We start from the raw sequence: 27,013 nt of genomic DNA, 5'->3' as shown, positions 1-27,013 counted from the left end.
CGGATTCGCTGGCATTTCCAGAGCCGTCACGATTCGGTTTTACTTACTTTGGTTGACTCGGTCGGCATTCTACCGAGACACCCACATACGTCGACGGGATTTAGGCACGATCAGGCCATTCAGCAAGATGGTCAAGCTGCGTGGAACGGTTACGAGAGTCTAATGGCTGCTAGCGTACAAATATCGAATAGGCGCCGTGGCTCAGGCTAACCTCCCCCCCATTCACATCCCGACTCTCCTCTCCCTGCCGACAATATGCCGAAGACTTGCCACTGCGGGGAAGCTTCACCGTGGCGGTGGTGCCAAAGGGCACGCGCACATTCACAGTAGCCTGACCCTGCTCGTTGCGCGTGAATTCGATGCCAATTTTCCCATAGGGGCAATCCACGCTACCCTTGACATGCTCGAATTCAGCGTCATAAGGCGGGTCTACCACAAAGGTACGATATGCCGGCCCTGTAGGCTTCAATCCCAAGACGGCCGCATAGAACCATTCATGGATAGTTCCGAGCATGTCGTGGCATTTACTGCGGCACTCGTCTTGCCAGAATTCCAACAGGGTGGTTTCTCCACGCCGCAGAAACCGCATATACGACGGGTGCTCTTCCTGACGGGCCATCTGCAACACCAGATCTGGTCGCTTCGCGTCAGCCAAGGTGTTAAAAAGGAACCGCAGCCCGATCTCTCCGGCACGCATACGACCATCGGCCACATCATCCAAAAACGCAGCCATCACGTCCTTGCGATACTGCTCAGGGACCAGTCCAAATTGCAAAGCCATGGCCTGGGCGATTGCGTCTCGGTCACGTTCTGGGTAGTTGTCCAGTGAGGTGTAGTAGGCGTAGGGACGAGACGTGTCGTCCGTAACCAGCAAGTGACGGTTGTACACGATGTAGATGCGAGCAGCCCACTGCTCGAATTCTTCTGCCTTCTGCGTTTCGCCTAGCTCGCGAGCCATCATGGCCACGCACTGTAGGCACCGGTAGTATATAGCGGTCTCGATGTTAGCCTGGTTGTTCCCAAAGGCAATGCCACGGCCCCAATCCCCAAGTCCGTGTTCAATCAAGCCACCACGGCGCTCTTTGGTCCGCATGTATTCCATGTATCGCACCGCTGCGGGAAATACCTTGGCGACGACATGCGTGGAACCGTAGTATTCCCTCAGGATGTCGGGCAGAAGACACACGGCACAACCCCAGGTGATGGTATCATGAAGCGGGCCACACATGTATCGGATCTCGGGTGCCATGGTGGGGACCAGCCCACTGGGCTCTTGGGCGTCCAGAATATCGTCGAGGATCTTGGTGTACAGGGCTTCCATGTCGCGAACGTACTGTGTGGCCGGCGCCAGCAAATGTGTGACCTCCAGCCAGCCGAACTTTTCTATCTGGGGACAGTCCGTATGGTAACTGAACAGATTGCTGCTGAAGGTCCAGGATAGAGCGCTGAGCAGTTGATTCACATCTTCCTTGTCGGTTTGCATTGTGCCCAGGCGGCGAGCGGCGGACGAGATATGGCGTCCGACGACTGATCGGATCACCGGACGACCATCACTGCCATCCAGAGATACTCCTTCCACTTGGATATACCGTGCGCTGGTGAAACTGAAGTCGGGCTCCCAGGTTTCAGGGGCGCCCGTTCCGGCCAGATGAATCCGGGAGAAGACACCAGTCTCAAACTCCTTGAACAATGGATCTGGCATCAGCACTGTGCCATCTTCTCGGATCGTCTCGCTATAACGGACAATGATCTCCGCTCCTCTTGGTCCCTCGACCTCGATGCGCACCATCGTCGAGGCGTTCTGTCCCAGATCGTAGCATACCATACCAGGACGCGGCTCTGTTATCTTCACCGGTTCAAAGGTCTCGTGCAACACCACCGGTGGCTGGGTTTGATAGTAAATATGACCACGAGGGCCAGTCAGTGGCTTAGCGGGGGCCCAGTCCGCATCATCGAAGTCGGGCGTGTCCCACCCTGTTGGATATTCTCGTCGATCGTGGTTTTCGGAGGCATAGATATTGGCGAGGGTGGTGGCGCTTTTGCGGACACGCCAGGACGGATCCGAGATCATCGTCGTGTGGGAGCCGTCGCGGTAGAAGAGATGCAGTTCGCTAAAGAAGCACAGCTCGTTACCATAGCGGACATAAGTGTTGTCTTCGTACATGGGCCAAAAGAAGCGATCGTCCCCCTTGTCGCCTGCATAGAACCCATTGCCCACGTGCGCGCCCAGCACATTGGCACCGGTCTTCAGCTGAGCCGTCACGTCGTAAGCTGTGAATTGCACACGACGATGGTAGTTGGTCCAGCCTGGGTCCAGCCGGTGGTCTGACGCTGGCGTGCCGTTAACATTCATGTTGAAGTGTCCAAGGCCAGAGGCAAACAGAATGGCACGGGTGGGGGCCTCCGCCAGATCGAAGGCCTTGCGCAGATAAATCGGCTTGTCGCCGCCGTCACCGATCCACACGGCTTTCCATCGGTTCGGCTCGTCCTCGAACCAGGAGCGGAAAATGAGACTGGTATGCGGCATGTAGGTCTGGTTCATGCTATAAGGAGGCAGCAGGTGGGATCGGGGGTAGGCTGTGAAGAAGTGATTGACGGCGCTGTGATGGGGTCGCTGCAACTGATCCCAGACGGTCGCTCGCCAGTAATAGCTGCAAGTCGACTGGAAGCCATTATCGGGCTTGCAGATGATGTTACGTTGCTCATTGCTCATCACCCGACCTGAATCCCAGGCCAGGTTAGACTCATCGATTGCATCTCCTTGCACGGCGGTCTCGTCGGTGCTCAGCACAATCTGGTAGGCAAGTTGAGAGGCATCTTTATCGTCGGTTTCAATCGTCCAATAGAACCGGATCTCGTCCACGTCAATGCCCAGCACTTCATGAAAGCCGTGTATTCCACATCGCGTAATCTGCATTTTGGCTTTCGAGGCGCTCAATAAAATGGAGGCTACGTGATCATGTTGTCTTCTCGCTGCGGGATACCCCAATCCTTTGAGGGGCAGAGACGGCGTTTGTCTGTAAACGTCCGAGACATGATGAGGGGTGCCTCGCGTGAATACCCCCCGAGCACCGTGCGATTTTGATCTTGAACCCTGAGGATCGAGCTAGTGGCTTTCGGTATTCCCGCTGTATTCTTGGCAGAGCGTGGCGTGAGTTGGTGTACGGAGTAGGTGGACAGGATCGGGGTTGGGATGTGCGGGTTTTCCCTGGAACTGCCGTGCTTCGCTCCCGAGACCGATAGGTCACTCCAGAGTCGCTCAACTTATTACAACTAAATCCCTTGATTGGACAATGTTCCCCACGGGGAAGGGACTTGCTGAAAAATTAATTACTCGTATTCACTACTTTGTCCTCAAGCCCAGCCCAAGTACACATGTGTCCCCGTACAAACATGGAACGCAGGACCCTCGGCTCCGTTCGGATATCCCGAGTCCTGCCCGCCCATCCACAAGGCCAGAAATCGGACGCAGGGAGCCACTAATTTTTACCCAACGGTATTGATTGAGACCCTGAAATTTATACTAGAGTCTCCATCGTATTGTGTGTGTGTGTGTTTTGTTAATTGATATAGCGAGCGTGGCATATATGCCTTGCCGTACATATATATATACTCAGTGACTATCTTCATATAATTATGGTAGATCCGGAGGTCCGGGATGCGTCCCATAGAATCCGGAGAATTAGATCCCTTATATAGATAATATTTAATAAATATTTAATACACCGTAGTCTCTTCAGTACCGCAATATATCTAAACACAGACCTATTGTTTGCGAATACATATAAAAATATTAGATTATAGAAGAGACAGTTTTCGTTTTCTATCTTCTATTATACACTATACCCACCTACGATCTATTCTAGAATGGGTTCTTTGGGGTGAGTATTGTACCTACAATAAGAATTGGATCTATAGGCTTCATACTAAGAAAAGGTTCCCTATCTCTTTATTGATATACAGCCCTTCCTGGGGATGTTCTACCACTACGCCACCTGCAGGCAGTCTCCACCGTATTGCAGTTCAATGATGTGATCGTTAAAGAGAGACCTATTTGGGTTCGTCTTATAATCGCGTCAATCCTGGTTATTCATGACAAGTCATTGACAGTACCTTCCCACGTCATGGCTACTAGCATTCTCATATCGATCGCCCGCTGGGTTTTAGACCTCTCGACGCTCTAATTCCCGGTCTTGCCACTGGCTGTGTATGTTAAGAAAGAACCGTCGACGCCATCCTGCTCGAGGCAATCTGCACGAAGACCAAAATAAAGTACTAGTTGCCTGCTTCCCTGATTCCGTGTCACTGTTACTGCCACCGACTCTACCTTTAAAGATGAATGAGACTCTGCCATAGCGGGGGATGAGGATACACAGTCAACCTCATCATTTCGGAGCAAGACTCCACCCTTTGGGCGTCAAATGATATAGGACCCAGTTGGTGACTGCTCTGACGCTCTAATAACGTGATAGGAGAGACGCAGGGCCTTACAGATGCGGCGAAAGTGATACCGTTGAACTGCTGATCAATCGGTCTTATATACCACAATGTGTGACATGCACATACTATCATCCGCCTGTCCCTGTTTCGGGTCAGGTGAGCATATAATCAGGCGGGATTTGTCAGGATTTGGAAAACAAACCGAGTAGAAAACCTGTATGCTCTAGATACGAACAAGGAAATGTACCTTCATTCGTTGAGTCACCGTGCCGAATCAAGGTATGGCCTCTCTGATCGACAAACTGAGGCTCCGTCGTAAGCTCTACGGGTACTGCTCGGATAAGGCACCGGGCCAATTGTAAACCAGGCAGTAAATCAAGATTCGTTAATATAACAGGTAATACTGTCCGTGAATCCTTTTAAGGTACACGGTTGACGCACCCTGACTAAAGAAGCAGCTAGAATGAAGCAAGGGCTTTTAGACGAGTCATGGAAACAGGAAAATTGACATATACGGTAGCTAGTTGATCCATTATGTACCTAATTCACTGCTATAGATCAAGTCACCGAGGGAATCTGAAGGCGAGGTGGTAGCATGTAGATCTCTTGTAACCGGATCGTTCCCAGCAGGCTGGGGAGGGAGAGTGGTATGCGGTGAGATGTTGTATTGGGATCGCTGTGCAGAGGTATGAATGCAGGTTGTCGGGAAGAAGCAGTCAAGAAGCAACAAAGGTTAATTTTTATTCACTTTCTGCGAAACATCAACCGTTGCACCAAATGTGGTTGATAATAATATAAATATGAACTACATAATCTCGCTTTGTTGCTCTACATATTGACCCTGTGTCGTCATTCACTTCAATTCCACATAAGTAATTCTCCCGATATGCCGAAAAGCCAAAACCAGATTAAAGGCGTCTACTATGCTTGTTGCGCCTGCCTTTACGTGCTCGTCCGGTACGTAGGGATTCTTACGGACAGTCCTTTGTTCCTTATCGGTGCCATGATTGTCTCCTGGTTGACTTCCTTGCCTTTAAGTCTATGTATCACGACTCCACTGAGGAGACACCATAGCACGTTTAATGATCTTCCTGGCCCAGAGGTTTGTCACAATACTACACTTACCTCCTCTTCCCAGCTTGATGCTAACCCCTACAGTCGGCGAATTGGCTCTACGACCATGTGTTCGATGTTTTCGACGAGCCTCTGGCGAAAAATGTGACTCGCTGGATCAACGAGAGATGCTATCCACATGGACTGATGCACTTCTTTGGACTATTCGGCTCTGAGTATATTGTTCCTACGGACCCGGAGGGCCTTGTCGAGGTGCTTTCAATCCACTCAGACGACTACGAGAAGTCATATGCCTTCCGGAGATACTCGTCTTCCAGTCTTGAACGCAATGGTCATGGAGTCACTGCGGCTTTTCCCTTCTTTTGGCCTTCTCCTTCGCAAGGCTATTCGCGACACTAGTATCAAAGGCCGTGTTATACCCCGTGGAACGAACATCGGCATCTGTCCGAAGGCGATAAATTGTGCTCGTCATATTTGGGGAGATGATGCGGAGGAGTTTAGCTTGGAACGGTGGATTGATCGATCCGAACCGGATAATCCCAAGCAGGTGCCCACAGGTGGCGCTCCAAGTACTGTCTGTATGCTTTCCTTCGGGTATGGAACGCGCAGTTGTGTTGGAAGACACTTGGCCATGGCACAGATCAAACGACAAGTAGCCTTGATTGTCGAACGCTTCCATGTTGAGACTGAAGATGATAAGATCCCACAGCCTTCAGGAATGTTTGCGTCAACACCGCCGCTGGATTTCCGTCTTCGATTCACCGAACTGAACTGATCGACAATGTTGTGTAACCAGAGGAACCAGAATGCTAAGGCGAGAACCCTGCTGTATAGCATCATACAGTGGTCTGTTCCAGGTCTGTTCCGTTGTACCACATAAAGTATGTCTAAGCGTCAAATGGACTATCATTTTCCACTATGTTTTAGGTTCGTCCAGGCATCACCATAGTGGAGCCTTAGTCGGTTTCCCTCAAGATGTTGGCTCGCAGTATTTCAACATATAAGATAGTTTAGCAGTCAATCCTGTATTATAGGATAGTTATTAGGATATCTACTCGTTGCAGTGTATATCAGGTATTCACTCCTTCATAATGTCTAACGCACTACGCCACCCAATTGATCTTCATGCCCTGGAGGAATATCTTTCCCATGTGCTACCCCTGATCCGAACCCCCCTCAAAGTCGAACAAGTAGAGCTACCTTAATCGAGTTCTTCTACTACAATGAGCTGACTAGTGTTACATGATAGTTTGAGGTGGGACAATCCAACCCAACGTACAAAATCACGGATTCCAGTGGTATGGCGTATGTCTTGCGAAAGAAGCCTCCGGGAAAGCTCCTCTCGACAGCTGTCCATCAGATCGAGCGAGAATATGAAGTACTCTCAGCCCTTCAAAATACGGATGTCCCGGTCCCAAGGACGTATTGCTTGTGCGAAGATAATGACATCCTTGGAACACCATTCTATGTGATGCAATTCGTTGATGGCCGAATTTTCACCGACTCTACCATGCCGGGAGTTGAGTCCCGCAGAAAGAAAGGCTCTGTAGGTTTCCAGCCCTACTGCGTCAGTCCTGTTTGCATGGTTTGACCTTGTATTCACAGGTGGAGAGATGCGGTGCACGTGCTAGGCAAGATCCATACCATCAACGCCCAATCCGTCAGGCTGCAGAAGTTTGGTAAGCAAGGCGGGTACTATGACCGACAACTGGCGACATTCACTACGTTATCCCGGGCACAGGCCAAGGTGGAAGATCCCTTGACAAGGGCTCCGGTGGGAGATTTGCCGCACCTCGCTGAGATGATCAAATTTTTTTCTCGCCACGATCTTCGACCGCGAGGTCGACACGCGATAGTGCATGGGGACTACAAGATCGATAACCTAATCTTTCATCCCACCGAATCACGTGTAATCGGGGTCCTTGACTGGGAGATGGCCACCATTGGCCATCCCCTTTCGGACATCTGCAACCTCACGCATCCTTATTTCTGGAGTGGTTTGGACCAAGACGTGGCAGGATTTCGCTCAGGGAAGATAACGGGATTACCTACTCGCGCACAGTGCGTGCAGTGGTATGCGGAGGCTGCAGGCTGGGATCCAGAACCAGATCTCTGGTGGGGCGATGCATTCTTCGCATTCCGAACTACTGTGATCTTGCAGAGCGTTGCCGCTAGGCATGTCCAGCGGCAGACCAGCAGTCCTGCCTCGGCGAGATTTGCCTCAAAAGTGAAGCCTTCAGCGGAGGATGCTTGGGAACTAGTCAGGCAAGCAAAGGCGGGAACGAACAGGGGGAGATTGTCAGTACGATTATAGATCTAGTGTGAGGCTTTCGAGGGTATCCTTGCTTGATTGCAAGGAGACAAACTGTGAGGTCATGGAGTAACACAGCAACCGGTGAATGCAAGTCAAGACCCAAATTAGTAAACTGACACTAGCTCCTCGTTACGCCACTATGCTTGTCCTTGTAAGGTAACTAAGGATCAAAGGACCTTTTGCTTGTGATGTCGCAGATGTCTATCATCCAGACTCCACATATGACCGAGGAGTGTAGTGAACGGCGGCAACCTAATACTTAGATACGCTGCTGCATTTTTGCCACTGCGGTCAATCGTATATCACAGTCTAGTCCCTGCCATCATTTCTCTCTCCTATTCTGCACCGTACTATCAGTCATGTCTTCATCGAGCCATTGGCGAATAATTGAGCATACAGTGCCGTGTCAACATATACGAGAGTATCCTGCGGCCACTGCGAGAACACAAGAAGATATTCTTCATTTAGCTGTTAAACAGTACATTCCCACCATCAACCCAACGCCCCTTCCTGGAGATTTAACAATTGTGATTGCCCCAGGAACCGGGTATCCAAAGGTACGTCCATTCGCACCATGACAGACATTCTCTTTAACTGCTGCGTGCGACATAGGAGCTCTATGAGCCCCTGTGTGAGGAGTTGCTGGTGCGCTGCGGAAGAGAAGGGCTCGGCATTCGTAGTATCTGGGCGGCGGATCCTGCGCATCAGTGTCAGAGCAGCATAACCAATGAAGGGTTTCTTGGATACGACCGTGAGCCTACCATCTGACGTACTGTGGGAGTCTCGAAACATAAGCATATCTGACGATTGACTGCCATCTAGCAAGCCATTTTGATCACAGTCGCGACCTTCTCCACTTGATCAACGTCAAACGAGATCAAATGCCACGTCCCATAATTGCCATTGCACATAGTGCTGGGTGTTTTTCGTTGTTCGCTTCCCCAGCCGAGCCATTTCTCATCCTCGCAAGTACTTGGCTGACCTGTTTCTCCATAGAGTTAACCTTAGTCTCATCCATCCACGGTTATTCCACGCTATCGTCCTCGTCGAGGCGCCAATCGTGCGTCCAGTGACTCGGCTCAGCAACAACACCCTATGCGATCACAGCACCCTGGTGCGGCCGTATCTACAGTTCTCCCTTCACCGACAAGATACCTGGCCATCTAGAGAGGCAGCGACCGAGTCTCTCCGTCGAAAGGCATTCTACCAAACCTGGGATTCACGTGTCTTTGCGCGACTGGTGGCATACGGCTTGCGGGATGACCAGAAGGAATTTCATGTGGAGGGGGAACATGACCGGTGTCATGAACCGATGCCAGTCAGGCTTGCTACTCCATTGATCCAACATCTTGCTTCGTTAGGGCGACCCTATCACGATCTCCCTGCTCCTGATGCCGGCCCCCATGATTCTAGGAACCGCCTCACCCACCCGGATCTCGACCCTGAGCTCTTGACCTCGTTCCCCTTTTACCGCCCAGAGATAACAGCACTATTCCCTCGGTTGCCGTATCTACGGCCCAGTGTGCTCTACATATATGGGAGTAAATCCAATCTCAGCCTCCCGGAGTTTAGGAGTGACAAGCGTCGGACTACGGGCATTGCTACTGGAGGCAGTGGCGGGGCTGCTGCTGGCCGCGTGCGCGAAGTTGTAATACAGGGGTATTCACACCAGGTTCCGTTTGAAGCAGTCAACGATTGCGCAGATGAAGTTGCTTGTTGGTTAGCTTGCGAATCAAGGCGCTGGTCTGAGGAGGAAAGGGTCTTCCGCGATAGGCAGGGTAGTTCTCCCGCTGGGGATCATACTACGGTCGAGAAACGGTGGAAAGTGCACTTTCCGAAGGGACAGCGGGTGAAATCAAAGATTTGAGCCACGCCTATTATTCGCTACTTTTTTCCAGTAACTTATCCCACTTGTATTGCAAGATGATATAGTCTCCTCCACGTGGATTCCCTAACCAACGAGGCATAGGCTATTGTGCCTGTTGGTTGCAGAAGATCTTCTTCAAGGGGAGTATGCCTTGCGCGAATGACGGAATTCCATATGCATCCAACCTAAATAGGTACGCACCCGCATATTGAGATTGGCTGTCGAGTGGCAAGACCAAAGCTTTTCTGATTATATTTTCGTCAGGAGCTTCGAGGCTTCCGGGTGGTCAGAAGAAATATGAATGAAAGATGCAGGATGGGGACCCAAGATGTTGTCACAGTTCATATGCAAGGCCATATAGCCATTGTAACAATCAACCGACCTGACAGGCTTAATGCACTCAACCAAGACCACTATTACCAACACGGGAACATCTTTCGCGAGCTCGAACGAACAGCCGACATTACCATGGCGGTTCTGACTGGCACAGGACGGTTCTTTTCAGCGTGAGTTTCACCCCCTGGGAAATACTCACATCGCTAATAGTATTATCCACTGCTTGTTATAGCGGCACAGATGTTAGTTCTACCTTCGAAAACATGTCTCACGGAACCGATGTGCGGCGGCATATGAGCAGCACTTTCTTTTCTAATCTCGACCTCACCCAAATATTCATCGACTTCTCCAAAATCCTAATTGTGGCACTGAATGGGCCGGTGGTCGGCTTTTCGGCGGCACTCATCGCACAGGGAGACTTCATATTTGCAGCACCCGATACCTATCTCCTCACACCATTCTCTTCGCTCGGTATTGCAGCGGAGGGCGCGGCGTCTCGCTCCTTTGTACGGCGGCTGGGGATTGCCAAGGCCAATGAAGCGCTGATTATGAGCAAAAGGATCTCCTGTGAAGAACTAGTTGCCAGTGGATTTGTCAATGAGGTGATCCATGCCCCATCAGGACAGCCGGATGATTCGACAGGGTTTCTGGAGCAGGTTCTCGGTAGAGTGCACGAGCTATTCGGTTCGGTCGCCACACAATCTAGCTTATTGTCGATGAAGAAGTTGATCCATGGTCAGAGAGTCGCATAGATAATCAGCAAAACTGCGACGAGATTTTCGCAGGGCTTGAAATGGTCACGACGGGGGTTCCGGAGCAGCAGATGCGGGCAATAGGGGAAGGGCGGAAGAAACATAAATTATGAAGGGCGGGTGGGGTGAGAATATATACTCTCAGCTACATAGACTTCTTCCAAAGCCAGACTTGGCCATTTCGCGAGGTTCATCCGGGGCCCACTGAAGTTATATTATACCTTCACGGAGCTTACTATGGGTCTGCTAGAAGTCGATACAGGATAGCTGTATCGCGAGGCGTCTGATACCAAGGACTATTTTTATAGCTAGCTGGCTCATCGTATTCTTCGTTGAGAACAAAATTGTAATGTAGAAATTATCCTGTCAGACAGGATTGCCATCATGCTTAGCCAAACAAGACGGGAGTGACTCGAGCATGTCGCGCTTTAGGATTTTCCAATATATATATTCACTTACTCGTACAAAAACTTGCAGACTGAGTGAAGGTTTCCAGCCTCATGTGCCTAGTCTATAATGAATTGTAATGCGAGTTCCAGGAGTACACCAGCAAACAAAAAGTACATAAATAAAAAAATAAATGAAATAAAATATAAAACGAGAAGCTCTAGAGGTTTAGTGGTACAACCCATTTGATTTGCAAGTTGGCTGTCCAACTTCTCAGGTAGTACGCAAGCGAACGAGAGGTAGATACGTATGATTCAAGCTAGCTACCTTTTGAAGTGACTACTCGGCAATCTCCGCCTCTCCCTTCCCTAATCGTCTCCTCGCACTGTAGAACCCCAGGCCCATCAGCCACAGTCCAATGAGCACCACAGCCTGCACAGGGGCAAAAATAGCGCCGCGAGTAACCACGAACCCGCTGACCAGAGCGAACGCAAAGGGTATGCCGATCATCGGCTTATAAGGCCGGGGAAGGTGTGGTTCACGAACTCGCAGGACGATGGCGCCGACCATAGTCAGGAAGAAGAATGTATACTCCGCCAGACCATTGAACGTCACCAGGGCTCGAAAGTTCCCGAAGAAGATGTAAACAATGGAACAAGCAGTCGAGAAGAAGATCGCATTAACAGGGGCATCTGCTGTTGATGGCGACTGCCCTGAGACCGAGCCCACGCGGCCGAGGAATGAGGGCAACCAGTTCGATTTGGCGGCAGCAACCACCATACGACCGGCGACGAACGAACTTCCCAGCAAGGATCCTGCAACTACGAGACAGATGAGACCTGCCGCTGCGGCACCAAATGCAGGTCCAAGGAGGTGATTGAATGATGTCTGCGACAGAGGTCAGCCTATGATACTTGCCCACTTCTATTGCCGTAACACCAAGGAGGTAGACTTACAACTGCCACACTATCAGTCGTGGACACTGCGCTCCAGGGCAGCAAGATGTAGTACGCGACATTCACTGCAATGAAACTGACTATGACAATGGGGATGGCGATGTTGATGGCTAGAGGCAGCTGACGGGCCGGGGCTGAGAGTTCAGCGCTGATATAGATTGCCTAGCAATGATCAGCCGTGAACGCGAAGATGCTTGGGGAATTAGCCTGCAGCATACCTTGTCCCATCCCGAGTACGCCCACAGTGAGCCATATAAAGCGGCGGAATAATGACCGAGAGTCTCCCACCGGGGTAGCTTCTGCCATTCTATCTCCCGCCCATCCAAATCAATAGTTTTGCGGGCAGCAAACCAGTCTCTCGTCAGCCAGTCCTGGGATTCCAGGGGACTATCTCTGTCCCAGCCCGCAAGATGATAGCAGACGACGCCGAGTCCCGCAACAACAATGGCCAGGATGGCGGCAAACTTGGCGGTGACGAAGAGTTTGTTCAACCGGGTACTGAACTGAGTACTGACTGAGTTCGCCATGCCGATGGTGAGCAACACCAGACCAGCAAGAACCTTATGTGCCACCCTCTCGGGCTGGTCGGTCACCCCGGCCGCTGAATAGATGCTTTCCACGAATACAATGCTCAGGATTGCCAGTGAGGCCGGCACCACCGCGATGACCCATGTCCATGCGGCAAGAAAGCCAAACACATCACCATAGATGTATTGAAGGTACGGTTGAACACCTCCTACAGCAGACAGAGTGAGCTGTTGAAGGGGGCTTATAGTAGCTAGGGGGGGGTTGTACACACCTTCACCCGGAATCGCCGTCCCCAGCTCAGCCAACGTTGCAGCACCTGTCCAAGCTAAAATGCCTCCCACGAACCAGACGACCAGGGCGGCCCCTGGTGAGGCAACGTTGGTGTCAATGGCGCCAGGGGAGGTAAAAATGCCGCTGCCTATTACGATGCTAATGATAATGCTGAACGCCTCGGTCGTGCCCAGAGTGCGCCGAAACGAGGTGGGCCTGGCTGGCTTGGACGTGGTTCCTGTGATACTGCCATACTCCGGCGCAGGGTCTTCTCTCAGAAGCGGGACATTACTATCCCCATTCCGGGCCAACATCCTCACGGTACACGATAGGCTGGACGTGAGGATATTGGCTTTGATCATTAGCAGCCAACCCCTGCCGCCGTGTCCGAAGCGGAACTGGCGGCACACTTTAGCGGCGGGGGGCGAAAAGCGGATCATTCAATCACATCACGCAATCTGCAAGACGCTGTCTCCACTTAGATGGAACCCCTCCTTTTCAAGCGCATCCATTGAGGTCTCTTTGGCTGGTAACACTGTCTTCTGGCGTGGGTCCGGTCGTTGCCGACATTCTTGTCACTATTAAAAGTGTTGCGGATTTCAAAACAACTGCCAAAACAGATACCGGCGTTGGGTCGCCGAATGCATCAAATTCTCCGACTCACGCCTATTATCCTCTAGCTACTTGGGGCATTTCTTTGTGGGGCTGTCAGCTCTCGACACTTTTGTCTGTGCTGTGTGGTTCTTGTATTGAATAGTTGACAAGATGACTTTTGACGTCCAAAATATCCGTTATCTCGGTGATGGAAAATGTATATTCACTGCGATTGATACTGACTGTATGCTGCTGCTATCATTTCAAATTTGCCTCATTTCGCAGCAGCTGCCACTAATTCCTAGGTTCCCTACTCGCATATGGCAGAAACAGCATATCTCAGCACCGCTTTCATTGAGCTTGTTGACTAGCATTCCGTCCAACCAACTCAAACGCCCTTCAGCAGTACCTGGCACACATCAAGTTGATAAACTGAACAGGAACTAAAGTATTTTCTTCTTCTTCCATGTCTACGGCGATTAAAATGGGAACGACATCAACTGGAATCTGGTAGAATAAATGGCCGCACGCTCCGGATATTAGGGCACATGACGCCACCGGGTCTTCTCATTGTGTCATTAGGTACACTCGAATCATAACCACCCACAGAGGACTGATAAGTATAGTAGACAAGGCGGCCTTCCTCTCCCCTCGTCGCCAAGAAAAGGACTAGCACATATTAGCTGCGGAATACATCATGTGAAGTGTACCGAGTCCGTGAATGAACTCTGGAGGTAGCACGGGGATTCTGCAGGAAAATCAAGCAATCGGAACCAAAATCACGCAAACTAAGCATGACCTCTATCTTCAGGCCCCTGCCCGGAGCTGACGGGCTCTGGTGCTGATGTTGTCTGCTTGGCCGCCAGGGAAAATAGATTAATGGCGTTTTTATGGCCGGTGTAACGCATTCTTGGCATGCTTAGCAGGGGTGCCAGGATGCAACGATGGCCTGTGTGTAGCTTGTTCATCGATGGTCCTGACTTGGCTCTTCTATGTGTAATACCGGCAGTATTACTGCCGCCCCTCAAAGTAGATCGCTCGTACTTACATACTCGTTCTTTGTAGCATAGTACCAGAAGTTGAGGGACTGGTAGAAAGCCTCCGGTGTACAACGACCTTTCATAGTTGCAATCTGTATCGGACAAGTCGTGCTACTAATCGGCTGACCAGAGTCTACATTAGTTATCGATCTAGGCACAGAGCATACGGCGGATGCTCCCCTGATCGGAGATACACTAAGGCGATGTTAAATTCACCACCGGACTCCGATGCATCTTAACATGAACAGTCGAGATGTCGCCATTCTCAACACACACTTCCTGATTAAATCGCCGTAAACTGTTGATGGCGTTGCCTCCAGGTTGGTATGAGGAAAAATGGTGCCATCTGTGAAGAGATTCAACTTCGTAAACTCCCAGCGAGGAGATATCCTATAAATATTGGGATCAATCCGCTGTTGTTCTCATCTTCTATCCATCCACTGCAATCCTCTCGAGACAATCTCATAGCTGCAACGCACACTCGCCTCTCTCACTTCTAACTCCACTTCCACTACCAACCAAGCCTTCAAGATGAAGTTCACTGCTGCCGTTGCTACTGCCATCCTGGCCAGCGCTGCTGTCGCGGCTCCTCAGCGTGGCCTCGAGGGCCGCCTCAAGGCGCGCAGCGCAAACAAGGGATCTCGCCCCCTTCAGTCCGTTGCCAGAGCTTCAACCACCAAGAACCAGACCAACGTCGAGTACAGCTCCAACTGGTCCGGCGCTGTGCTGGTGGAGCCTCCCTCCGCCGCCGCGACCTACACTGCCGTGACTGGTACCTTCACTGTCCCTGAGCCCACCGGTGGTTCTGGCTACGGCAGCCAGGCTGCCTCCGCCTGGGTCGGTATCGACGGAGACACCTACGGCAACGCTATCCTCCAGACCGGTGTCGACTTTACCGTAACCGACGGCGAGGCCTCCTTCGATGCCTGGTATGAGTGGTACCCCGACTATGCCTACGACTTCAGCGGCATCGACATCTCCGCCGGTGACGAGATCGTCGCCATTGTCGAATCCTACTCTTCGACCAGCGGTATTGCTATCATTGAGAACAAGAGTACCGGCCAGAAGGTCTCCAAGGAGCTGTCATCTAGCTCCAGCCTCGGAGGAATCAATGCCGAGTGGATTGTGGAAGGTAAATATCCCCGATATATCCCATCATCTGGGTTCGAGTGCTAATATGACATAGACTTCGAGGAGGACGGTGAGCTCGTCAACCTGGTCGACTTCGGCACGGTCACCTTCACTGGCGCCGTTGCCAAGGCAGCGGGTGGCCAGAGCGTTGGCGTCGAGGATGCCACCATCATTGAGATCGAGGAGAATGGCCAGGTCGTCACTGATGTTACCATCGACAGTGACTCCGAGGTGACTATCACCTATGTCTAAACCTCCCACGCGCGGGCTGTCACTGGCGTGGAACAGTGGCAGAATACGTTCGACCTAGAGAGGGTTGATTGGCACGCAGTGAAGTGATCGGCTGAGTGTTCGATTGCAATTTATGAGGCAGTGGATAACGAGAATGTAGATAGTTTTGGTTTCTAGTCTTACTTTGCGGGGCCCCTATGAATTTGAGTCATTCTTTTGATTGAACGAACCTTATACAAAGTATGGCGTAGAGATTACTCGGTAGGTTTGATCATATGCAGCCAGTACATGACTTCCGCTGAATAGCTAGTGGGGAACATAGTTTTCGTTATATTGATAACGTGCACTACGACTTCTACCTGTAACGTATATGCTAGTTCAGATGGAGAACGAATGAATTGATAGCATTATACAGCTGCGATACACTTTCAGCCACGTAGGCATGCCTTGAGAATACACATTGCCAAAATGACATCCATACGCGTAGAAGTCTGCTATTATACCATAATCACTGCTCCAAAAACGAGGGGATGCCCCTGGGGCCCATATAAAGGCCCAACAGATAACATTAAGCCAGGGGCAGTATCTGCATGTAGTAACAAACTCACAACATTCCACCATTAGTGTCTGACAAAGCACCAATACAATCCAAGCTCGCCGTGCTAAACAGCATGACATGCACCAGAAATCTGGGTCTGCGGAGGACCAACATCGACCGTCTGGGCACCATTGACGGTGGTAACACTGTGGTCAATGCCATCAAAGGTACACTGGACGCCACCCGTGGTGGATGAGATGTGGGAGATGCTCAGAGGATTGGCTGTTTTCTGCATTAGCTTTACGAAATACTACCATTGACATGATACGTACTAATCTTGGTGCTGGCACCATTAGTGGGGAACTGCTGCTGGAATTGGGCATTGGCAGCACCGATGAAGGTGATCAGCACTTCACCCCCGGTGGGCTGAGTCTGGCCGGGATTGCTCGGAGCAGATCCGAATCGGCAAGACCCCTGAGTCTGAGTCTGCGGAGGGCCCACGTCGACTTGACCCACGCCAGTCACAGTCGTGACGCTATGGTCAATGCCGTCAAAGGTACAGACAGCGCCTGGGGTGCTGACCGATATATGAGAGATACTCAGGGGGTTCGCTAGTATGATCAGCCCGGATACACTGTGATCCTCAGGATAGGAACGTACTGATTTTGACAGTGGACCCATCGGTGGGGAAGTCTTGGGAGAATTGGGCATTAGCTGCCCCAATGAAGGTGACTTGAGCCGTAGACTGGCCTCGGCCGATATTCAGCCCGAGCACGGAGGTCGAAAAGAGGACGGGTAGCAAAGCGAGCTTCATGTTGAGAGAGATGATGTAGTGGAGATTGAATTGTGCAATAGTAAACTGTTTGGGATGTCTGTGTCCTTGAGTTCCTGGAAGCAATCGAGAGACGTACTCGGTGGCCCTTTTATAGACAGAAGGGGAAACAAGTCTGGTACCTCAACTGTATATACACTGAGCGATTTTCTGATAGCCTACGGCATCCCCGGGTCCACATTTGCTCGGTACGAGCAATGCCATCAACTCAATCGAATGAAACCGTGGAAGGGGCTCATCAGGCGACCTCTTTTCTACCTACAGTGACCTATTCGGGGTCAATGTTGACAGACGCATGACGATGATATTCTTAGAAGTGAGGTGGTTCCAGTCATTCTGATGTTGGATGAGGGGGAATTAAAGTCAGCAGTGTGGAACCTGGCCAGTCTAGTGCCCGAGAGCTGCTGGAGGCGTACCATGCATCCATTGGGGCAGAGCAGTAAAGATGTCTATGGGACGAAATGGTGACGGGCACAACCATCGGCTGGCCCCGACAGACCTCGCATCGCCCCGAGGTGATCCATTGGAAACATTTGTATGGATTGGACATGGTAGCTTTGGGGTAGACTCTATCCTTTATATCACATCAATAGAAGATGTACTTCAGCCATATAGTCGTCAATCGTGTTTTTTTAGATAATGATTGAGGCATCGTTGAATAGAAGTATATAAAGAATAAGCGAGCTTTTCTGTCGAAGATGTGTCTCCATTTCTCTGAGCTAGTCCTCCTCAACATTAGCCATGCAAATGAAACAATTGATCTACAATAGGTAAATGAGAACCCGGCAGCAGTTCAGGAAGAGTCCTTCAAGGGTCCTACTGGAAGCGGCTGAAATCCCCGCAAGAGGCATTGAGTGGTTCAGCCAATCAGCCTCCCCAGTGGCCCTCGTATTTGGCGACTGTGATTCCTCGCCACCGAGGCTGAGAGGAGGGCTTATTTCCTGTTCCGGGGGAAGAACCGCTCTTGGGGTCATCCTGGCGAGTACCTGGATACTGACATCATTGACAGCAATGACGACGGGCCTATACGAGGCACCCGTACAAAGTGGACTACACGTTCAGCTCCAGCTTCAGCTTCAGATGCAGGTATTCAGCTACAGTTACTGGACGCCCGGCATACACGTCATGGCATTATAACGAGACGCCTGATCTCCCTATTATCCGGTAGCATCATTCACCGTCTCCCCACGGTCGGGGCCGGGCGAAGCAAATCTTAATTAAGCCTCCGATACCGACTTCTAAAAATACTCGCAGTTCGTCAAAGCATAAGCATATTTTATTTTTGGCATTACCCCGGGATATGCAGTAAGTCCGTGTTACCATGGATCTTCACCGACAAGACCAAGGGAGCGCGTGCCAATTACGGAAGACATATCACCATCATACTGCAGTGCAATCAAGCACAGGGCGGATCATCGACATCCGGATGGTGCGATTAATCAAATTATCACTGGATTCGCACACCATGGGGCAGATTCCTGTAAATAGCATGATCATGGTACACGCCTTTTGTCAAGTAACTCCTTTCATCTACTTTGAGTTAGGCGTGAACGGCCATCTTAACCGTAATAATAATACAGCCGAGGCAACAACGGCTGCAACTAATAAGTCAAGGAGGACAACTATGAGCGGATTTGATACGAGGTCAATAGACTGACCAGTAAATAGCACGGTGTGTGTGTAAGACCATATTCTGACAGACACGGGCATGGATTAAATATAGATTGGATTCAAGCCATGCAACAGTGCGACCTCAATGATACTGAACGGTCGGAACCAACAATGGAAACCCGAGGCTTCTGTGGCAATTGGCTTTGTAGTCAGCAATGTGTACCCAGATAGTTTCGATGAGTGTAAGCAGTTCCTGCAGGTCGCGGCTGCAAGAAAGGGCTGCAAGACGTGCGTGACAATTCGGAAAGTGTGCAACGGAAATCTTCGGAGACTGCTGGCGACCACTCCTTAGGTTAATTGACTAGTAACTAGTCTGGTTGTTATCTAACAAGCATAATACTCATTAAACTGACCTCGCAGCATGGGAACCCGAGTTATGGTCTGATCAGGGCAGTCGGGGATAAAGTGATTGGCGGGTATTCGGGAATCCGTGACAGATGAGTAGGACTGAGATGTGCGGCAGAATAGAAATCCGCAAGTCCTGCTTCAATTCAAGAATGATGACCTCATTAGCCGAGTTGATCAACCCCAGTAGACTTTGTGGGGAAGACAATTGCCGTTGAAGAGCGTCATTGGCGTCGGGAGTCTCTCCAGATTCCCCAGAGAGTGGACACTCACCTCTTTCGGGTAGGAATCGGCAGGCTGGTTTTCGTGGGCACTTCCGATGCCTCCTTCCGTGACTAACCACGATCGAATGTCTTTCACGCATCTCGGCCAGCTTTGCCGAAGGGTCCACTGCCTGCCCCAGACTCGGGAAATCTCCGTAGGGTTGGCTTTGCTCCTACACACCTTGTCACTTTCCCTCCCACAGGGCAGCTGAGCCGAGTCTTGCACCACAAGGAATTCTTGTCTGTCCCAGATAGGAGACTTTCACGACCAAGCGATTGTTGTCTTGTGCATATTCATTTAACCCGGTGGAGGCTCGCAGTGCCAATGGGGCACCTACCGATTCAGACGTGTGGAGGCCCAGCTATAAAGCTGGACTGAATCCTGAGATGCCAGCATCGTGACAGGATCGAAACTCCCGCCCAAGATGCCGTCAACCTACCTGGGAGCTCTGGCGCTGGCTGTCCTCCCCTCATTGGGACAGGCCCGGTCAGTCTGGCCGCTGGGCAGCGGACTGGAGCTGTCCTACCAGGCAAGCCAACAGCAGATCTCCATCCATCAAGACAACCAGACCATCTTCTCAACCCTGCCCGGTGAACCCTTCCTCATTGCCAGCGGTGGAAAGGACCAGATTGTCGAAGATAGCGGCAACTTCAACATCACCAACGTGGACCAGGCACGATGCCGGGGCCAGAATATTACCCAGCTAGCAGGTATTCCTCGTCGCGACAGCGTGAGGCACCAGGTATCTGTTCGGGGTTATCTGCTGGACTGTGGAGGAGAGGATGTTGCATATGCCGTGAACTTCTGGGTGCCTGAGACCCTTTCGGATCGTGTTGCGTTCGAAGCCACCGTTGAGCCAGACACGAATGCTAGCGCGTCTGTCGACCGTCTGTATCTCACCTTCGCGTCGCACGCGCTGGAGGACTTTTACGGACTGGGCGCGCAGGCCTCCTTCGCCTCGATGAAGAACCAGTCCATCCCGATCTTCTCCCGCGAGCAGGGGGTCGGACGGGGTGACCAGCCCTACACGGCCATTGAGGATTCGCAGGGCTTCTTCAGCGGCGGTGATCAGTACACCACCTACACGGCCATCCCTCAGTACATCAGCTCCGACGGTCGCGTCTTCTACCTCGACGAGGATGACACGGCCTATGCCGTCTTCGACTTCCAGCGCCCGGATGCCGTCACGGTGCGCTACGATAGCCTCTCGGTGCATGGCCATCTGATGCAGGCGGATACCATGCTGGACGCCATCACCATGCTCACCGAGTACACCGGTCGCATGCCGGCCCTCCCCGAGTGGGTGGACCACGGCGCGCTGCTGGGCATTCAGGGCGGACAGGAAAAGGTCAATCGCATCGTCAAGCAAGGCTTTGAGCACAACTGCCCCGTCGCTGGCGTGTGGTTGCAAGATTGGTCAGTAGCCACCATCCTCCTACCCCGAGCTCATCAACACTAACGCACCACAGGTCTGGCACACATCTGCAGTCAGCCCCCTATGGCAACATGAACATCTCGCGTTTATGGTGGAACTGGGAGCCAGACACCTCGCTGTATCCCACGTGGGCCGAGTTTGTGCAGACGCTACGCGACCAGCACGGCGTGCGCACCCTCGCCTACGTGAACCCCTTCCTGGCCAACGTCAGCAGCAAGTCGGATGGCTATCGCCGCAACCTCTTCCAGGAGGCCAGCCAGCACCACTACATGGTCCAGAACACCACCACCAACTCCACGGCCATCATCTCCAGCGGCAAGGGCATCGACGCCGGCATCCTGGACCTCACCAACGCAGACACTCGCGCCTGGTTCGCCGACGTCCTTCGCACGCAGGTCTGGAGCGCCAACATCTCCGGCTGCATGTGGGACTTTGGCGAGTACACGCCCATCACGCCCGACACCTCGCTGGCCAACATCTCCACCAGCGCCTTCTTCTACCACAACCAGTACCCGCGCGACTGGGCAGCCTACCAACGCTCCGTAGCCGCTGAGATGCCTCTCTTCCACGAGATGGTCACCTTTCACCGCTCCGCCTCCATGGGCGCCAACCGCCACATAAACCTCTTCTGGGTCGGCGACCAAGCCACGCTCTGGACCCGCAACGACGGCATCAAATCCGTAGTCACCATCCAAGGCCAAATGGGCATGTCCGGCTACGCCCACAGCCACAGCGACATCGGCGGCTACACCACCGTCTTCGCGCCCCCAGCCACCACCAGCAACTCCTCCGGAGCCATCCCCCGATCCGCCGAACTCCTCGGCCGCTGGGGCGAACTAGCCGCCATCTCCAGCGCCGTGTTCCGATCGCACGAGGGCAACGTCCCCAGCGTAAACGCCCAATTCTACAGCAACGCCACCACATACGCCTACTTCGCCTACAACGCCCGTCTCTTCCGCAGTCTGGGCCCTTACCGCCGCCGCATCCTCAACACGGAGAGCCAGCGGCGCGGATGGCCCTTGCTGCGGATGCCCGTGCTGTATCACCCGGAGGATCTGCGTGCGCGACAGATCAGCTATGAGAGCTTCTTCCTGGGACGGGATCTGTATGTGGCGCCGGTGATGGATGAGGGACATAAGTCTGTGGAGGTGTATTTCCCTGGCTACGGGGCTAATCGCACGTATACTCATGTGTGGACGGGAGTGACTTACCGTGCGGGACAGACGGTACAGGTGCCGGCGCCGTTTGGGAAGCCTGCGGTGTTTGTGGTGGATGGGGCGTCGAGTGCGGAGTTGGATGTGTTTTTGGAGTTTGTCAGGAGGGAGAATGGGACGGTGTTGCATGCTTGAGTGCTTTTGTTTAGTGTATAAGAGTGTACCCGGTTGGATTCTTTTAGAAGATGATATAGATATAGATATAGACGATAGAATATGTATCGGTAACTATTAGATAAATACATTACGATTCCGCACCACACGTGCGAATTATCATATACAGAAACTGTATGGTATCAAACCTTCACCTCCTCTCCATGATGTTCCACCGTGCCCTTCACACTACTCCCATCCTCAACCTGCACACCCTCCTCACTACTCGCCACACTCGCCAGCTGCCATTGACGAATAGCATGACCCTTCCACATGAGCAGCATGACGAACAAGAACGAGAAGATGGCAAAAAACGCCATCATGCCATACACCCAGCCGACATCCACAGCGGCCACCCACGGGTCAATATAGAAGCTGATCGTCAAACCATAGACAATCCGGTACGCACCAATCACAATTCCCGCCTCCGCCGGATACCGCGTGAAGCATTCCACAACGTAGTTGACCGTGACGGGCACACTAGCCAACGACCCGATGGTCACGATGAACACGGCTAACGCCAGCACCATATAATGCAAATGGTACTGGAGAGTCGCGCCAAACAAGCCCAATCCGATAGGGTTGAGAATCAAACTCGGGATCCAGAGTACCTGCAGCCGATACTCGGGCTTCCATGCGCCGTGGTTGAAGCGTCGGGCTAATGCCAGCGGGAGTCGGTCGTTGTAGTAGTGCCCCACGATCTGGACGACGAGGATGCCGATCCAGTGGCAGAAGGTGAAGGCCGCGTTTTGCTTCAGCGAGAAGCCGTACCCCCCTTCTTCGGGTGTTCGTTGTAGCCATACCGGCACGAGGGCGTTCATGCCGACGTAGAAGCCGAAGGAGATCAGAGTGAAGGTGCCCATGATGAGTGTGACGGGGCAGATGCCGATCAGGACGGGCGCTATGGCGATTTTCATCTAGAAATGGTCAGAATAGCAGAACCCATGGCTACTATACTCTCAGGGGGGGACTCACGGTAACCGACCAGGTGGTGGGCTGCACCACGCGCTGGCCGAAGAAGAATGTAGCCCAGCGGTTGGCCAGCCAGTTAGTCGGGATAGCAGGATTCCGATCGGGGTTCTCGCGGTCATAACCAGTCTCCTCGAGGAAGAAGAAGATGAGAATAGCGGTAGCACCCAGTAGACCAACAGTCCACCAGAACTCCACCGGGAAGAAGGCATTCGCCGAGATAAAGGCCGAGAAGGTCGGGCCGGCGATGGTGCCAAACAGGAAGGCCATATGCAGAGCCATGAAGGCGCGACCGCGCTGATGCAGGAAGAGCAGATCGGTGATGACGCGCGGACCCAGCACGGTGGGCACCGCGCCGAAGAATCCAGCGAACAGGCGGGAGATGATGTAGGGGATGTAATCATCTGAATGGGTCATGACGGCGCCCCAAATCTGACAGACGAGGGTGCAGAGAATGCACCAGAAGATGACGGAGCTGCGACCTAACCGGTGGGCGACGGGGGCGAAGAAGAAGGGCCCGAAGGCCATGCCGGCCAATGCGGCGGAGTTCTATACAGCTGTCAGGCATCATCCCAGCAGAGTGGGGGTAAAGATAGTTCACATACGGCATAGGACTCTTGTACGCTAGATTTCCCATAGAGCTTGGCCTGTTGGGCCAGGTTCAGTTGGCCAGACAGGGGAGCGATAGCCCCCGAGAAGGAAGCCAGACAGAGAGTGGCCAGGATGATTTGTTTCCGACGATACGGCCAATTCTTCACGCTGTCAGCAATGCCATGCTGGGCCAAAGGTGTCTAGGGGCTAAGTGCTTACGAGCGGGTCCTGGGGATGGGAACTGGGTCGAGGCACCAGCACGACCCCCGGAGATCCCTCATTGCGTGCTTGAATCCCGTCCTCCTTCATTCTGACTGCCTTGGAAGGAGTATATCTAGTGGAAAACCTAGAGGAGGTTCAACAGGTTCAGGGCGTCCCCCACGGTCCTGAAGAGGTTTTCGTCGGCTTCAAATTTCGCCTGTCGATCCATTCCCGAACGCGTCATCCTTTGGCGTTAAACCGATCCCGGTAAGGATTTCCGCTGCAGCTGCGGTTTCGGATTGGTCGATTGGCGCACAGTTAATTTTATCGAAGCTAGACTATTTATTTATCTATCTAGAAGCTGCTGTTGATACGCGATATCATCGAAACCCACAGCTCGGTCTGGATCAGACCCTGCATCTTAAGGGGTATTGGCCCATTGCCGCGTCGGGATGAATTTATTGCCCGCCGCAGTGGGGACGGTGAACGGACCAGAATCCATCATTCATTCCAATGAATGGATTCGATGTTATCGACCATCGTACGATGGTGCTAGCTAAACATCATGGCTAGAAATTCAGGACAATAAGTTGGCGGTCGAATAGTACTGAGAAGTCGCAATGCCGCCGAAGCTACTATTGACTATTAATCGCTGCAATAGTCTGAACTTCTAGTTCGCCAGGGTGTAAATATATATATTGAGGTCAACTCGTGACTCCAGTAGGGTGTGAGATCAATTCTGAAAAACCTTGCCAGGAGTGTTCTAGCTAGTAACACATGATATTCCAAGTGTCCAAGACTCGTCCTCCAAATTGCGATCTCTCCATTAAATAAATTCCAGCATACCATCCGTTGACTAGACGGTCTCCGCATGTCCATCTCTCAGTCATCCTCCACACCCTTTGGAGACCCTCCATGGATCACTGCGACTGAAATCGGCTGGTCCCGGTATTCCTCCATCAAAATCCGAGCTGTCGGCGCCGACGCGAGAAACATTCGCACCCGTTGGTCGGGAAAGACATAATGCAGCGCCACAAATACGCTGCCAGCAATCAACGCACCACTGAGGAAGCAGATGTAGTAGAGATGCATCAATCCGGCCGGAACATGGATGGCCGAGTTGACGTAGGCGACAAAGCCGGGAAGCGATGGGACCGTCCCACAGATCCACTGCCAGATGTCAGTCCACCAAACGGAGAAGTAGGGTTTTACTAAAGAAAGACTAACTGCGACAATGGCCCGCCAATTGACCCCAAATGTATACCAGTAGATGCTGCGCGCGTCTCCCGCAAACAGGTCCGGGACCTTGATCTTGCAGCGGTGCACGCACAGGTACGAGCCAATCATCAGCCCGATCATGGGCGCCATGAACACTGAGTAGCTGCTCAGGACGGTGATAAACACCGTCGCCGTGTTGACCAACCTCCACGGATTCGCGGCAATGGAGACCAGTGCCGTCAAGTACGCGCCCCGACGGATGTTGATGTACCTGGGGAAGGTCGCCGCCAGATCGAATCCTAGCTTCGTCAATATCTATCCAAGGACTGTCTACAGATCATCTACCCACCTCCCGAAAGGGCATTGCCCGGTACATTGACCCCCATTTGCGAGATGATCAGTGCGATCCCTCCGAAGAAGCCTGCCGCGCGCGATCGGGAACCCCCCGTCTCAATAACGGCGCCCAGCAGCTTAGGAAGGTTCCAGTAGGCTTCTCCGTAGCGTTCCTGGGTGGCTGCCGTGACGAGAATGCCAATGACGCCGCAGATAATGGCGAAGAGTGCCGCGCTGAAGATTTGGCCGTAGATGGCATCTCGGGGGCGTCGTGCAAACCGAGCGTAATCGTTCTGGTTTAGAATCCCGGCGCAGATGCTGCCGATCGTGCTGATAATCCCATATGCGATCATCCACCCCGAGGCATGCGATCCGGAAGACAGCGTGTTACCGAAGCCGTCGGGACCCATGGTGGCTAGTGACCAAATAAGGAGCACGAATTCGAACACAATGACAATGGCGGCAGAGATGTAGAACATTCGCTGCAGTTTATGCGGTCGCACATAGATCACCGGCAGCGAGAGGACCATGAAGATGATGTATCCCACGAACTCGGCGGTCGTCATGCCGGTGTCGGCCGGCATATGGTTGGGGATGCGCTTCTCCAGCGAGGGCCAGATGGCCTGTAGGCAGACATAGACACATTCACCCCCGATCCAGGCCTGAAAGGCATCTGCGTTGACAGTTAATCCTTATTCCCAGGTGTGAGTACCTATATGACTTACACCAGACTGGACCTATCAGTACGAGTGCTGCAGACGTTTACAGGGAACTTACTGAGAGAGAGAAAGATGCGGTTCCAGATGACAAATTGGCTGCCATACATGCCCCAGACATATCGATTCACAACGGGAAATCCCACTGGCGATGATGTCCGTCAGTACGACGATATATGCATCACCTGTCAGGTCCGTCAAAAGCTTACAATGATAATAGGCCCCGGGCAGAGAGTTGAGGACGATGAAGATGGCCGCCAGGATATTCCCGACTACAATAGCGACGATCGCCTGCCACCACGACAGTCCCAGGGCGATCAATGAGCTCCCGGTCATGTACGTAGAGATGTTGGAGTTGATGAGGATCCCTGCGCATGATACCCCTGTTAGCTAGCCCTGCAAAACAACATACAAAGGTGGTCCCTGACAGTAATTGTTGAAGGTCCAGAACCCCCAGCGGCGGCGATCCGCCTGAATGGGTTCGATGTCACTATTGATCCATCGGTCGGGGATGGTCTCTCCTTCCTGAGGCACCTCGAGCCATTGAAGTAATGTCATGGCGAGCTGGAATGTCAAACCACAGGCGATGAACACATGAAGCCACGACTTCCTC

At 52.2% G+C, this 27,013-nt stretch overlaps 10 protein-coding genes across 10 annotated transcripts; 5 read left to right on the top strand and 5 right to left on the bottom strand.

The window, feature by feature from the left end:
- Positions 1-140: 140 nt before the first annotated feature.
- On the bottom strand, positions 141-2,917 carry ASPBRDRAFT_164608 (uncharacterized protein; the record flags this gene model as incomplete). The annotated part of the gene is made up of 1 exon (XM_067619536.1): positions 141-2,917. One exon carries the CDS (start codon positions 2,915-2,917, stop codon positions 170-172), a length of 2,748 nt encoding a protein of 915 aa, XP_067473119.1. The 3' UTR covers positions 141-169.
- A 2,409-nt stretch (positions 2,918-5,326) lies between these two features.
- ASPBRDRAFT_35596 (uncharacterized protein) lies at positions 5,327-6,289 on the top strand (the record flags this gene model as incomplete). The annotated part of the gene is given in 3 exon segments (XM_067623367.1): positions 5,327-5,542; positions 5,599-5,766; positions 5,786-6,289. 3 exon segments carry the CDS (start codon positions 5,327-5,329, stop codon positions 6,287-6,289), a joined length of 888 nt encoding a protein of 295 aa, XP_067473118.1.
- A 316-nt stretch (positions 6,290-6,605) lies between these two features.
- ASPBRDRAFT_211897 (phosphotransferase family protein) lies at positions 6,606-7,925 on the top strand (the record flags this gene model as incomplete). Its single annotated transcript, XM_067621943.1, has 3 exons — positions 6,606-6,704; positions 6,764-7,038; positions 7,120-7,925. 3 exons carry the CDS (start codon positions 6,606-6,608, stop codon positions 7,826-7,828), a joined length of 1,083 nt encoding a protein of 360 aa, XP_067473117.1. The 3' UTR covers positions 7,829-7,925.
- A 262-nt stretch (positions 7,926-8,187) lies between these two features.
- ASPBRDRAFT_60214 (enoyl-CoA hydratase/isomerase family protein) lies at positions 8,188-10,896 on the top strand (the record flags this gene model as incomplete). The annotated part of the gene is made up of 6 exons (XM_067628187.1): positions 8,188-8,385; positions 9,027-9,677; positions 9,836-9,839; positions 10,036-10,201; positions 10,264-10,755; positions 10,776-10,896. 6 exons carry the CDS (start codon positions 8,188-8,190, stop codon positions 10,894-10,896), a joined length of 1,632 nt encoding a protein of 543 aa, XP_067473116.1.
- Positions 10,897-11,311: 415 nt separating this feature from the next.
- On the bottom strand, positions 11,312-13,266 carry ASPBRDRAFT_79584 (uncharacterized protein). Its single transcript, XM_067629458.1, has 4 exons — positions 12,926-13,266; positions 12,345-12,862; positions 12,127-12,288; positions 11,312-12,058 (listed from the first exon to the last, which is right to left on the bottom strand). The coding sequence occupies exons 1-4, from the start codon at positions 13,236-13,238 to the stop codon at positions 11,510-11,512; spliced, it is 1,542 nt and encodes a 513-aa protein (XP_067473115.1). The 5' UTR covers positions 13,239-13,266; the 3' UTR covers positions 11,312-11,509.
- Positions 13,267-14,878: 1,612 nt separating this feature from the next.
- ASPBRDRAFT_49412 (A4/G1 family peptidase) lies at positions 14,879-16,128 on the top strand. Its single transcript, XM_067626330.1, has 2 exons — positions 14,879-15,690; positions 15,745-16,128. Exons 1-2 carry the CDS (start codon positions 15,090-15,092, stop codon positions 15,939-15,941), a joined length of 798 nt encoding a protein of 265 aa, XP_067473114.1. The 5' UTR covers positions 14,879-15,089; the 3' UTR covers positions 15,942-16,128.
- A 454-nt stretch (positions 16,129-16,582) lies between these two features.
- ASPBRDRAFT_60211 (uncharacterized protein) lies at positions 16,583-17,272 on the bottom strand (the record flags this gene model as incomplete). The annotated part of the gene is made up of 3 exons (XM_067628186.1): positions 16,583-16,740; positions 16,791-17,069; positions 17,119-17,272. The coding sequence occupies 3 exons, from the start codon at positions 17,270-17,272 to the stop codon at positions 16,583-16,585; spliced, it is 591 nt and encodes a 196-aa protein (XP_067473113.1).
- Positions 17,273-19,994: 2,722 nt separating this feature from the next.
- ASPBRDRAFT_211892 (uncharacterized protein) lies at positions 19,995-22,354 on the top strand (the record flags this gene model as incomplete). Its single annotated transcript, XM_067621942.1, has 2 exons — positions 19,995-20,986; positions 21,040-22,354. 2 exons carry the CDS (start codon positions 19,995-19,997, stop codon positions 22,352-22,354), a joined length of 2,307 nt encoding a protein of 768 aa, XP_067473112.1.
- Positions 22,355-22,515: 161 nt separating this feature from the next.
- ASPBRDRAFT_139257 (uncharacterized protein) lies at positions 22,516-24,241 on the bottom strand (the record flags this gene model as incomplete). Its single annotated transcript, XM_067619075.1, has 4 exons — positions 22,516-23,289; positions 23,348-23,890; positions 23,947-24,093; positions 24,152-24,241. 4 exons carry the CDS (start codon positions 24,239-24,241, stop codon positions 22,516-22,518), a joined length of 1,554 nt encoding a protein of 517 aa, XP_067473111.1.
- Positions 24,242-25,015: 774 nt separating this feature from the next.
- On the bottom strand, positions 25,016-26,958 carry ASPBRDRAFT_201460 (nucleobase cation symporter-1 family protein; the record flags this gene model as incomplete). The annotated part of the gene is made up of 7 exons (XM_067621552.1): positions 25,016-25,303; positions 25,361-25,650; positions 25,701-26,357; positions 26,410-26,415; positions 26,462-26,545; positions 26,610-26,768; positions 26,829-26,958. The coding sequence occupies 7 exons, from the start codon at positions 26,956-26,958 to the stop codon at positions 25,016-25,018; spliced, it is 1,614 nt and encodes a 537-aa protein (XP_067473110.1).
- Between the last annotated feature and the right edge of the window lie 55 nt (positions 26,959-27,013).

This window comes from Aspergillus brasiliensis (assembly GCF_001889945.1).
Source record: "Aspergillus brasiliensis CBS 101740 unplaced genomic scaffold ASPBRscaffold_27, whole genome shotgun sequence".
NCBI lineage: Eukaryota > Fungi > Ascomycota > Eurotiomycetes > Eurotiales > Aspergillaceae > Aspergillus > Aspergillus brasiliensis.
The sequence above is the reverse complement of the archived record's forward strand: the minus strand, read 5'-3'. Positions and strand labels throughout refer to the sequence as shown.

What these genes read in the sequence shown, in the direction of transcription:
- ASPBRDRAFT_79584 (XM_067629458.1), bottom strand. Translation starts at nt 13,238, where the DNA reads ATGTTGGCCCGGAATGGGGATAGTAATGTCCCGCTTCTGAGAGAAGAC. An exon ending in CGTACTCGGGATGGGACAAG is followed by an intron (nt 12,289 to 12,344) that starts GTATGCTGCAGG and finishes GATCATTGCTAG; the next exon opens with GCAATCTATATCAGCGCTGA. An exon ending in CGACTGATAGTGTGGCAGTT is followed by an intron (nt 12,059 to 12,126) that starts GTAAGTCTACCT and finishes CCTCTGTCGCAG; the next exon opens with ACATCATTCAATCACCTCCT.
- ASPBRDRAFT_49412 (XM_067626330.1), top strand. Translation starts at nt 15,090, where the DNA reads ATGAAGTTCACTGCTGCCGTTGCTACTGCCATCCTGGCCAGCGCTGCT. An exon ending in TGCCGAGTGGATTGTGGAAG is followed by an intron (nt 15,691 to 15,744) that starts GTAAATATCCCC and finishes AATATGACATAG; the next exon opens with ACTTCGAGGAGGACGGTGAG.